This window comes from Vanellus vanellus, assembly GCF_965231255.1.
Source record: "Vanellus vanellus genome assembly, chromosome: 15".
Lineage (NCBI taxonomy): Eukaryota > Metazoa > Chordata > Aves > Charadriiformes > Charadriidae > Vanellus > Vanellus vanellus.
The window spans coordinates 13,000,089-13,013,362 of record NC_138920.1 but is presented as its reverse complement, the minus strand read 5'-3'; the positions used below and the strand labels follow the sequence as shown (position 1 = coordinate 13,013,362).

Genomic DNA, 13,274 nt, shown 5'->3' with positions numbered 1-13,274 from the left:
CCCTTTTCAATAAAGAGACCACCACCTTCCAGGAGATAGCAGGTAGGACTTGTCACCCCAGCTGCACACGGTCCTGGCATTTCTGATCCTCTGTGGTCACCGAGCCCAGAACTCCTAGAGGCAGTCTGTGCCTCATTCTGTCCTATGCCTGCCCTTTGAAGTTTCATCACGTAGTAGGATAAGCCTTCCTACTATGTAATTTACATACAATAAATAAGTAGATGTGTTCCAATTCTGTAAATCAGTTCCAGAACTTAAAAAAAAAAAATAAATAAAAATCAAGAGGTTGTAGCTACATATGAAAAAACCCCTTGCATATAAAATAAATTCTCCAGAGCAATGCACCCTCCCTAGCTACCACATACTAGTATGTGGGTTGTATTACTCTGAAGTAAAGTCCATTAAAAAGAATTTGGGTAAGGAAAAGAAGAGTAAACTGGACCAAAAAAAATGGCACTCAAGTGTAGAAAGAAATTAATTTAATGTGAGTATCAAAACTCCATGAAAGGAGGAAGAGGCTCACTAGAACCACAGGTGTGGAAACACACAGTCTGGCTTTCCTGTGTGTTTTTCTCACCGCAGCATCTGAAAGCTCCATAGTATGAAATTATTTTCTTCCCACACAGACCTCTGACTGCATATGCCAGCATAATACCTTCACACAAAATGATGGCATGAAATCTTTAATTATTGGGAAAGCAAACCTCACCAATCCAGGATCTCAATCTTTCAGCCCACCCCCCAAACACCTACCACCTGCCAATGGTGAGGAAGAGACCACTGCTCAGAAACAGTGCCAAGGAGGAGCCTCCTGAAAAAAGAGAGGACTCAGCGTGGCTAACGATGGTGGCTAATGCCAACTGCTGAGACAAATGACATTGGGAGAACTCGTTAGTGCTCTCTTTTGAGAACCAAGCCAGTTAGATACCTAAACCAAAACTAACGAAACCTTATTGAATTTGTGCGCTCTCAAAATAAAACCAACATAAACTCCAGGTTTAGTACTGAAGTTTCACATTCTATCATATTAACAACAGCAAGAATTTAATAAACTAGAACTTTTCCCTTCACTGTTAATTATTCTTTTCATGCTGCCGGCCATATACCAGCCACCACCACAGTCTCAATAACGCCATTTTTAATTAACAAAGTTTTTAATACAGTTTAGAAGAACTACATGGCAATAACTGCTGTTTCATCAGCCTTACGTAACTGAAAATGTCTGTATATTCAAGAAATTGATTTAGGACTGAAACACAAAATCAAAGGAAAAAAGGGTAATAGAGAGGAGCCGAGCACCATCTTACTTCTCTGGATTATCAGGAAACTTGATCCGCAGCTCCTGGTTTTTGTAAGATCTCTTCTCAAAGGTGAGAATCATCTTCTTCACTGAACTTTCATCCAAAGGTTCCTCCTAACCAAATTGGAAAGAGCAAAAAACAGAGTTTAGCATTTGGATGGTTGGAACAATTACCAGCAAAACACAAAAGAGTGAGTACAGCGACACAGTGAGACTGCAGTCGGGCCCAGACCCTTCAGGAATAAAGAGCAACCCTGGAAGTCTCACCACAGAAAGCTGCAAAAAACTCACATGCTATTGCTATTCATCTATTGATTTACTCCAATTCTGACCCGAGCAAGCTCCCCAGAGCAAAACCTTATACGCCAGGTTTTTATAAAGCTGGGGTTTACCAATGGAAGGTTCTTTGGAAAAGAACCAGAAGAACTTCCCTCCACTTTCTAAAACCAAGTATCAATGAAAAAAAACACCAGTTTTGCAATGGCTCATCTTCCTTGAGCTGTCCTTTTACACCTGTTATTACCTGGCACCATCAGTGTGTATTGAAGCTTTTTGGTTCTGACATATTAGAGTGAATCTGCATTAGCAGCTTATGCCCATGGAGAGTTTCTTTTCAGAAGTGCATTGTGCAATTTCTTTTTGTAGGTCTACATTTAACCGTCCTGTGTTTATGTTCTTTTGTAATTTCCTCACTTGGATAAGCTTTCACTTCTATTTTAAAGTCTTTTTCTAAAGAAAAAAAAAAAAATCAATATTTTACTCTAATACTTTTATTTTTTAAATTCTTCTAAGGTGTTTCTCAGTTGGCATTATGCATTTACTGTACAGCAGTAATACAACTTTAGCTACCTCCCTGACACCTACAAACACAATTCTGTGATTTTTTCCTTGTTTCACGATTTTAATGAACTTCTTTTAATAAAACGTTGATGATGCAGATTTTCTTGTGACACCTCTTCCCTCTATTTGACTATGTTACAATCACTATTAAAGAGAAGTAAAGAGAAGTAAAGAGACATTCTCAAAACAAGTAACAAACCAGACCCCTCCACTTCTTAAGCCAAGTTTTGTGTCCCATCTCTTGTTTGGGATGAAATCAAGAGTTGCTTCTGGTGTTGAAGATTCTTTGGTTAGTGACTCTAAGCAGCAATCTTGTATGAGAGAGAAAATTTCTATTTCTTCAGCAAACTCCACTACAATAACACCACCAGTCCAAGTCTTCTGTTATTACTGGATTTCCTACGTTCTCAAGCCCAACCTGTCTTAGCACCATCCCACTCAGGCAATCAATACTGCAGCACCCAAACTATATTCTTCCTGCAATGGGATTTCAATCCACAAAATACTGTCACACATGCTGACACCGCTTCCCTCTATTTTATTTGATTCTTTGCTTTCTCTAACGCTACAATATCCCCATTAGGATCAGCTTTGTATCTTGTATTTAATTTGCATTCAGTATTAGCGTCTTACAGATTAGCTTCCTTCCATCAAATTTACTGGTACAAAGCACATTTTGATGGCACTTACATTAACTGCATTCCAATATAAGACAAGAGATTTTGGTTCTAAAGAAACCTTGGACTTCCAGCCTTTAAAATGCCTGGTTGGGAGAACTCCACTTGACAAAGATTATGGATTGGTACACTGCAGGAATCCACAAGGCTCTAGCCCCATTAAGAGGACTTCTGTCTACATCCACTCTTCCTCATTGGAGCTCAAATGCTAAAGAAATCCTGTATTATCTTTCTCCGCTACCAGCAACAACTGTAATGGCAACAGCTCAACATCAAAAAAAAGAGGGAGATTTTCAGAGGCAAATGCTACCAATGCTGTATACAAAAGACAATGATATTTTACAAACCTACATGATTCTGCAGTGGTGAATATCACTTGTTTTTTTATCAAACAGGACACAGGCAGCAGGAAGCAAATATCTTCTAGATTTATACCAATCCATGTGTCACATTTATAAAGTGATCTTTTCCAGGGCCCTTGGCAGAAAGGCCAATGCTGCATTGGATTTCTGTCTCCAAGGCTTGAAATCATTTACCCTTGACAGCTGCTACCCCCCTCCTCTGACCCAAGACCTTTCTTGTACAGAAGAATGTTTGTTTATTTGCTGCTGCTGCTGCACAGCTACAAAGAGGAAGAGAGTGGGAGAAGCTGAAAGGCTGGGGGTACTGATGAGAAAAATAGTTAGAAAAAAATATATTTTAGAAGGTGATTTGGGTATTCACAGCCTAAAACAGAGATTAGGCTCGAAAGCTTTCCCTTTACTCTCCCTCACCCCCGCCCTTTAAACCTTCAGAAGCTATCTTTGAGAAGCCCCGTTTGAAATTAATGAATACCCCCAGGGCAGGAAAGTAAAACCATAACCTTAAGCTGTATAAGGCATGTGAAAATCACATTAGTCTCATCATCTACAGGGTAAGATGATGGAATCACAGAGAAGTGATTTAGCGTTTGCTTGTTTCCCACTGCCTCCCCTTTCCCACAGGCACTAGTGATTTACTTCCTCTTCTTCCTCTTCTCCATCCCTCTCAATTATCTGAAGAAGCTTCTTCTTCTCATCATCAGTTTCTTCCAGCGCAACAGACTCCTCTTCCCTGTGACGACTGTGCTCTCGTGCACTAGCTTGTTTCCGACGTGCTTTGATTTCTTCTTCCTCTTCGTCACGGGGTCTTTTTGTCCCCCTGTTAGGCTAAAGTCAGAGAAATAAGGTGAATGAATACAAGTCTCTTGTGACCCTTGCAAACCAGAATACCAATATTACAAGACATACTGAGGAAATTTTTACAAGTTGTTTAAAACATTTGCTTACACAACGCTTAACAACTCTGAAAACTGGAAAGGAAATTAATTTAGTGAAGTGGAACATCACATGAGTAGATGAATGGCTCTGCCAAGAGCTATGTCAACATCCTACCTTGTTTGATCTATGAACACGATTCACAGGAAAATATCTTCGTAGGCAGCAAAGACTAGTATTTCAAAGACAAGAAGTGGCCAAACTGAACTGCTCCGTGGCTGTACAGCTGACCATCTCAAGGATCTGGAATCAGCTAAGTCAGCTGAGACAACCTCACGTTTTACAGACAGAAGACCAATATGCTCAAGCAGATAGCAGGGAAAGATAATTTTTTACCCAGCTAGTATATGAGATTATATTGAATTCTTGCGTGTATCCTAATTCAACTTGACTTCCCCCATCCTTCTGTCTAAAGCTTGCTGACGCTTGAATGCAGCATCAAAGCCTAATTCAGAGTAAGCAGGACAGGAGTATTGGTGTTTGCTGCAATTCTGCAGGGGCTTGGCACCAGATTTAAGCAGTGCCCATACCTTTATGGTTTGCTTGGACCAACCTATTATTTTATTCCACAATTTCTACTTAACTGTCAAAATTAAAGGTAATTTGCTAGGGCCATGAAAAAGTCCATTAACCCTAGGTCCCATATTTTAATTTAGGCAAAAATGGATGAAAGCATTTGCAACAGAAGGAAAAACTCTCTCCGTCAAAAACTACAAGGATATTATATTTGGTCTCTCACATTTTTTTGAAGGACAACTGACCTGGACCAGGAGTACTCCGTGCTCTCTAACTACAGGAAAACAAAGCTTAATTCTTTACTGTTTAAGAGGAGACTGTGTACTAAGAACAATGAAAACAGTAAGAAAAATATTTTTACTTTCTATGAGCTGCTCAAGTTGCCTGGCAGATGATTCCGTAACCCCATTAGGTCTAATATTTGTCCAGCCTATTTCATAAAACATGATCTGGCAGGAAGATCCCACTCTTCCGCTTTGTGGGACCCTTTTTCTAAAATCATAAAAGTCCACATCATGCTTTCATGAACACAAGGCCTTTTAACTGGGATTTGGGTTCTTCTCCATTTTGATTCAAAGAAAGAAAGAAAGATGCAGAGGGAACAGGTGAGAGTGTCATTCTCCTGCCAGGTCCAGCACAACGGAGGTTGTCAAGGTGAGAATTTCCAACTCCCCCGCAGGCTGGGAACTTTTGGGCCCCAGAGGGCAATAAATCTTTCAGGCTCATAAGGCAACCCGGCCATGATTCGATTATGATGCGCATGCTGCAGACTAGCTACGACTGCTTCTCTGCACAATCCAGACAGCATTTAGGTATTTATTTATTTCAATATAAATGAAAAGCTAGCAAATGAAAGCTCTGCTCTCAAGAAAACTCTTCTTTCAGGGGAGATGTTTAAAAAAAAAGAGAAAAAAAAAACCTCCTCAAAAAGCACTTGAAATATTATTTATAATCAGAGGGAAACTGGACAGCAGACTGACCAAGATCACGTTGCGTTTTCAGGGTTACCATGTTGTCAACACTTTGAGGAAGATGCAGAATCAAGTTTCCCAGACAACATATTAGCACAAATCAAAGCTCTAGATGCTTGCTCCCAGCTAGACCTATTCAAACTCGGTTATCTATCTCCTTTCTCCCTATATCTTCTCTGCTGTTTCCATTACCGATGGTACATTCCTGACCTAAAACTCTTCTATAGTGCTCCCATGCACTTTTAAAGCAGTTACTCAGCTCATAATTCAATAGCCGTGAAGCAGAAGCATACCTGGAGATTCTTTGAAATTAAAAATATATTTGCTTGGAGGGTTTTGTGGTGGGTTTTGTGGTTTTGGTTGGTTTTTTTTTTTTTTTTTTTTTTTTTTGAGGGGGTGGTGGCTGTCTTTTTAAGGCAGACTCCTATTACTTACCTTCTAGGTACATTAAAATATAATTTCACATAGAACCATTTGGAAACAAATGTGTCATTGTCAACAACCAGTAATTCAAACCCTCCCCAAGCAATCAGCAACTCAATAAAGAATAGAAAAAGAAAAAAGGTACTCTCCTAAATGACCTCATCTAAGGAAAAAACTTTGGTAGATACGTATTGCTTACCCAGTGCCTTTAATGTCACACAGGTCTCTGTCTTTCCACTCACTCCTCAATAATACCCAATTCATCCTAAATCACCTTTGACAGATTAACATTACAAACACAGATAAAGAAATTAGTGGTATAAGAAGTCCTGAAACTTACAGCAAAAAGCCCTACAAGATTTGCCTTAGATATTCCTAATTTAGGGAGTCAGAATCTCATGCCTCGCTCTCATTTCTAAATATTAAAAAAAGAACAAAAACCTCAACGAGACTGCAGCTGTAATGAGGGACCAAGGGAGCTGGTGGTTTGTCAGATGCAAAGTAATGTACCATGGGAAGAGACTATATCACCAGAACAAAATCTAAATTAAAACTCCATCATGAAACCAACCCCATTTTCTCTGCGTACACAATCCTTAGTATCAGAATTTACACCCTGTTTCAATCTCAATTATTTTATCCTTTTTTGTATTTATGCATTGTTGGGGGGAAGGAATCTTCTGTAACACATAACAGAAATCATTATGATAAATTATGGAAGTGCCCAGCGTGCAATTATTAATGCTGCCAACATACTGGCAATAGATAGTAATTGAATTCCCGGGCAAACGCTATTAAGCAGGCATTAAGGTTTTTCCTTTTGTTATTGATGTTATGCAAAACCTTACTAAGAATATTGCAGTTTTCCAACCAGCACTATTAAAACTAAGAAATCAAGGCATAAGTGAAACACCTGGGTTTCTGCCCATTTCACAAGAGATGCGCAGTCATGAGCAACTGATTTAAGGCAAGCATTAGCTTCTGTTCATTGATTTTCATCTTTGGTTTGCATTTGTATTTTCTACAGGACTGTTACCAACCAACAAGAATTAAGCACGTACATTGTTGCACTGAGACTGGTGCATTTTTCTAAGCAAACAGATATACTGTGTATAAACACATTTATTTAACTAATTTTATAGCTTCACACACATCTACACAAGTTTTGCTTTCTGGTGAAAAAGGGAAAGTTAATCATTTGATAAATAAAATGGGGGGGGTATGCAGTTGTGCTAAGGTGCATTTGGCAAGAAGATGGAATTCATTAGAAAAAGCACAAGAAAAGCATTTTTAAATTGTTCTGTTAGTTAAGCTTAATTTTGTTCCTGTTGAATGCAGTGCATTCACAGTAATTTATTCAGAAGACATTTTCATTTAAATGTAACGCTGATATCACCACACAAAAAACAACTCCTACAAAAGGGTTTTAAAAAAGCTGATATTTATAAAATACAATAAAGTAAACAAAAGCTGGTGATTGGCAAAGAGAGAATTATCTTTTTGTTTCTCTTCTAACCTTCAGCTGTACTTGCTTTGGATGTTAACTGACATATCCTAAGCTGTTACAGCCTGGGTCCAAGGCTTGGAGTGGCGGATCTCCTCTAGAAATAAACATGGAACACGGGTCCTCGTTCCTTCAGGGACATGTAATGCAGAACCTGCCCCTTGGTCCGGGCAGCAGAAACAACAGCACCCGCCTCATGTGCAGGGAAGGTGAGAGAGAGACACAACGTCCTAAATCAAAGAACAACGACCTGCCCAGGGCCCCTGCCTGGTCTCCCTCAAAGCAGTGATTGTACATCAATATCAAGATTAAGTATCCCATAGAATGTGAAAACATATTGTTTAGGCCCCTGATTGCTTCCAGCCTTCTCCAAACATCAGGAAGGTTTAGAAAAGTCTCAGTAATGGAGTTTTACATTACTAAGACATCTGCTTTGTAAGTAACCTTGTTACTATGAAGCTCAGAAATTATTTGTTAATGAAATCTGAAATAAATCTTCATAAGTGATGCAGTTTCTTTTGTGACCACATCTCAGCCGGCTGCAGCCTGCTCGGAAGAGCCACTGCAGAAAGCTACGCATTAGCTGTCAATTTAGGACTCATGAAAGCAAGCCCCAAATCTCCAGAGGTATCTTCACTAACTTCTTAATTTTGTTTCCAACATTTGTGATAAACCAGGCTACTATCAATCTTACTTTTCATTGTTTTTTCTTCCTGAAGCATGACACTTCCAGGATCTGAGCGTTAAATACTGGAAGAACTGATACCGGGAAAATCCAGAAACCTCAGGAAGTCCTGAGAGCTCCAAAATCACACAAACTGAGGCAAATGAAAATGAAAGATGCACACTGTACCTACATGGGTACAGACTATTACTTTCAGGGAGAATTAATCCCTTTCTTCTTCACCCTTCTGCTCTGTAGGGCATGCAAGTCCTCAAGACAGCTTGCCACAGTGGAAAGCAGGTAGAGGAGGAAAAGACAGGGAAGCAAAATCTGAAGGTTCATCTCCCCATCAGAGGTAACATATAATAAGACACAAAATATATACATAATACGTATAGTGACCAAGAGATGCATATTTGCATGGAAGGTATAAAAAAACCTGGTTATCCCATACCTGTTCCTGCAGTTGCTTACTTCACTTCATTCTGAACCAATGCAAAAACAGATGAGGAGAGAGATGACAGCCAGCAGAAACTCTAAAAGGACAGAGTCTTTTGCGAAGATACATCAAGAACTAGCTCACAGTCTTCGGCAGAGGCAGCAATCTGTTTGTGTTGTTGTAACATCAGATCAAGAGCCCAAGGCTACCCCCTCAGCACCTGGGCTAACAGCAGGCTTCAAAGCCCAGTCCTGTGGCAAAGGCAGCTCCCACAGCCCCTCACACATCTCCCTCCCTATCTTCTCCCATCTCTACAGAGGTGACTGCATCCATCAGCGCCCCTCAAAAAACAAGCAGGAAATTTGCCTCCTGCAACTGTATCCAGAAAAACAACTATTAAACCTAACAATTCTGAACCTGCTGCTGCCCACCTGAGACCTCTGCAAGCGCAGTAGAAGCTGGTTGCCCTGTCCCAGCTTCTGCAGCTCTGCCACAGCTGGGACAGGACTGAATGAAACACAGCCTGAGGTACCAGACTTGCTCAGGAGGCTCCAAATTCCTGAAAAACTTCTCCACAGAAAGGGTTGTTAAGTATTGGAACAGGCTGCCCAGGGAAGTAGTGGAGTCACCATCCCTGGAGGTATTTAAAAGATGGGTAGATGTGGTGCTTAGAGACATGGTTTAGTGGTGGGTTTGGCAGTGTTGGTTTGATGGTTGGACTTGATGATCTTAAAGGTCCCTTCCAACCTAGACAATTCTATGATCCTATAACTGCCCCACGGAGGAGCACAGCCGTCGGGACCCACAAGGGCAGATGCACAGGGCAGGGATACACCTTGACAGACTTTTACACACACTCTGGTTTGGTGGCCAAAGATTATACACTGAAAAGCAAACTAAAGATTCACTTGCAACCCTGTTAGTGTCCCAACACAAGTTCCGTAGGGTGGAGCCTGTACTCCCCAGGAGCAGAGTTGAGCCCAGCGGGCCAGCGGCTAAACCAGTGACAGCTCCTCATTTTAACCTGCAGGCAGGACAAGAGCTACCAGGGTAATAAGGCCATAAGTCATCAACAACCTGCTCAGCTGAGCTGCCTCTGCCATCAGATGCATCCATTACATTGCAAATTTACAGTAAATTATCTACACCAGCAGTAGGTATAGATAATTGTGCCTCCACTCACATGCTGAGATCCATTCCACTACAAACTGCACTCAACCCATGCAAACAATGGGGAGACCACCCAGCTCGGCAAAGTCAGACCTTATCCCATTATTTACCGCTTCTTTTGTTATTTGATTTTACTAATATTCTATTAAAAAATTAGCAATTTGTAATGATCGCTCACAGTGCTGAAATCTGCATTTAGTGAGAATTAAAATAATCTCCCTTATTCCCTCCCAAGACGATTGAAAGAGACCTCTGAAAAGAGCTGGAGTTGGCTTTGTCCCCTTAATTACCCTCTGTAATCAGAGACCAGGCACAGAGGATCCAGGCACAGTCTTTCTGGGCAGAACAGCAGCAATATTTAATCATCAGTTTAGACCATCTGCAACTGTTTTGCAGCAACACATAAAGTTTATGGATTCCTGAGCTTTGTATAAACTGCCAGGTGCTGTTTAATTGTATTTTTTGTTGCAAGTGGTTCCTTTTCCCACTCTGACAGACACTTGGTTCTGAATTGGTGGCACAATGCCAGAAATCGTCCATGCCAAGTTTGACACTGAGGGAGAACATCATCTGGATCAAGCAAGGGCACAGATTAGGCATTTAGAGGAGACAAAATCAAAACAATGTAAGAGAAAAGCAATTATTTTGGGTTGTGCTGAGGGAAGCTAAGACCAAGTCATTTGCAGCAAGAGATTAAAATCAGACAGCAGAGGTGCACACCACCCATCATTCAGCCCACTCATTTGACAGCCGGTGCCACCCCTGCACCAAGGATGGATGAGGAGATCTTGAGTCAGCCCGCTACTCAGTCCAATGCAGGAAAGGTCCCAGACCTGCGCTCCAGTTAACCTTACAACACTGGACAGAAAACTGGAGCAGGTCAGGAGCTGTTGTACAAGCCACCGAGCCATCCTCCTCTCAAAAACAGCAGCCCGTCAGCTGGGTACAGCAGGCAGCCTGGAGCAACGCTCACTTCATTTATCTGCCACGCACATATCAGCATCCTCTCTGTGGCACAGGCACAACAGAAGTCCGATTATTATGAATTTTACAAATTCAGTGAACAAGAATGTACATTTCTAAAAATGATACATGAGGGAACCTGCTTCACCTGTCTCACAAAGCTGTGACAGACACCTGACTTGCACAGGATGAGAGGCAGCAAAACCTGTTGTTTCCGACTTTTGGTTCTATCTTTCAGCCAGAAGTGACCTCACAGAATGGAATCTCATTTTCTCAGAATCGGAGCTATTTATCTGCCTTCTGCTTCTCACCTGTATTCACTGTTATACCTAATTCTTGAGGTCTGAATTCAGTGACACTAAAATCCAACACTTACTCTGAAGTGTTACCTCATCTACTGACACGGGAACCATCTGTATTCAGGTGAGAGACCAGAAGAGCACAGAGCCAGGAGAACACCTTCAGAAACAATTTCAGCTGTTGGTTGAAATGCATTTGCAGAATGTTTTGTCCCACAGCTAAGAATAATTTCATCGGCAAGAAAGGAAACTAAAATTGTAATACCCAGCAGCTAAGTAGCATTTATTTACTTCTAGCCTCATTGCAGTGCAGAAAGCTCATCCAACAGGAAGCCATGCAGAAATCAAAAGGATCAAAGCAAAGTGGACATGCACTTTCCTCCACAGCAGAAGGGAATCTTGTGGACTTCACATTTTCAGAGCAAGAGAAAAAACAACAAGCAAAACCCCAAACTAGAGCCTGGTTAAAAAATTACAACAAACAGAAGTTCAACACAGGTTTACTTTTCTGCACCTTAGGTGTAAACTGCATCACAGAACAAGTAAAGGACAGTATCATGAACCACAACTGAGGCAGAGACCAGAGAATTAAAGGAACACGAGAAATGATCATTCTAATTTGATAAAGTATTGGGGAAAGTGGTAGGTAGAGGAATACAAAAGTAGAGCAGATCTCAGAACAGCGGGACTACAGGGTCAGCACCACACAAAAAGATAAAGTAGGAAGATGTTAAGAGACAGAACAATATACAGAAGAGAACATCCTGGAGCTGAATTAAGTTGGAATCTAGCAGAGTTCTCAAAGACAGACTATTCTTACAGCCATACTCCAGAATATTTTGATACCAGTGGGAAAAGATGGGAAATTTCTCAAACCCAAAGGTAATTTTCCCTCTTTCACTGTGTGTCTCAAAATAACACACTCTGAAAGCACAGACATGTCCTGAACAGTAGGATGCTCTTCTCGCCTCTGAACACATGCAGTGCCTCCATAGACTAATACATGCCAGGACAGCACATAGAAAGAAGTTCCATACAGAATCCCGTGTTCCGAATTAAGATGTAGATCTAGTCACATAACTCCCCTACTCAATTATTTAGAAGGTAGATAATGTCTAAGAGTGCTTTTCTTACCTACTGATTCAGCAGAGAAAGGCCACTGCCACAGTTTGTCTAAGAATTAAAGTACAAGCCAACACTATCACGTGCACAAATCCCAGCAAAGTATCAAAACATTATTGCAAATCAGCGTTCTCATTCCCTAATCCACAGGGGAACACGCTAAATCCACTCTCATCTCAAGAAATATGAGATTTACCACACCTGCTTGTAAATTTGACCTCCAAACAACGAGTAAGGAACAATCACATGCTGAGAGAAGAAAAACACTCACAAGAGAAAAAGAAACTTATAAGAAGAAAAACTTTTTCAAAAAGCTTTGGTAAAAATCAAGTTAAATAGGTTTTGTAAGAAAATAGGTAGAAAAAAAGAACAAGAATGCAAGCCATGAAACAAGCACAGGCTTTACTTCAGGAACAGGCATACACCAGCAAAGACATCCAACAAGAAACGGCACCAGCAGAGCCACATTCCCAAAGAGCCCCCGGTAAGCGGGTCCCACCGAGGCACCGCTTCTCCGAAGAGGGTGGGGGTGGGGAGGCCCCCAAAAGTTAGCGACACCGTAACCGGGTCCCCTGAGAGAGCGCACCGAGACCGGCTGGACAAGCTCTGCCCAGCGGCCCGCCCCAGGCCCGCGGCCGCTCCGGAGCTGGAGCGGGCCCGGCCCAGGCCCCGCGGGACCAGCCGGGCCCCGCCGCCCTGACAGGCCCCGTCACCGCTGGCCCCGCTCAGCGCCCCCCCAGCACTCCGACAGCCGCCACGGGGCCGCTCACCTGGTAGCTGAGGAGCTCCCCGACATCCATGGCACCGACCGGGCCCCGCCACCGGGAAACTGTCGCCAACGATCGGGGCCGCGCGACACCGTGCCGTAAGGCAGGGAGCGCAGGCGAGCCGGGAAGGCGCCACTCTGCCGGAAAGCGAGGCGGGAGGGGTAATGCGGGAAAGTGAGAGGCGGGAGGCGCCACACTGTCGCAAAGCAGCCCCGGGACAGGTAGAGGACAGAGGGCCAGGTAGCCGTGGCGCGGCGTGGGCGGCAGCCCCGTCCCACGGGCTGTGTCGACCCCGGAGGTCACCCCACTGCCCCTCGGCTGGGG

At 42.3% G+C, this 13,274-nt stretch overlaps 1 protein-coding gene across 1 annotated transcript in view; it reads right to left on the bottom strand.

Annotated features, from left to right (window-relative positions):
* The window catches only part of CTNNBL1 (catenin beta like 1), a 55,854-nt gene extending 42,810 nt beyond the window's left edge, over nt 1-13,044 (bottom strand). The window contains exons 1-3 of the mRNA XM_082491165.1: nt 12,954-13,044; nt 3,816-4,004; nt 1,308-1,414 (exon numbers count right to left, since the gene is read on the bottom strand). Of these exons, the coding sequence (XP_082347291.1) occupies nt 1,308-1,414; nt 3,816-4,004; nt 12,954-12,983 (326 nt within the window). The 5' untranslated portion in view covers nt 12,984-13,044. The remainder of the gene's footprint in view (nt 1-1,307; nt 1,415-3,815; nt 4,005-12,953) is intronic.
* Between the last annotated feature and the right edge of the window lie 230 nt (nt 13,045-13,274).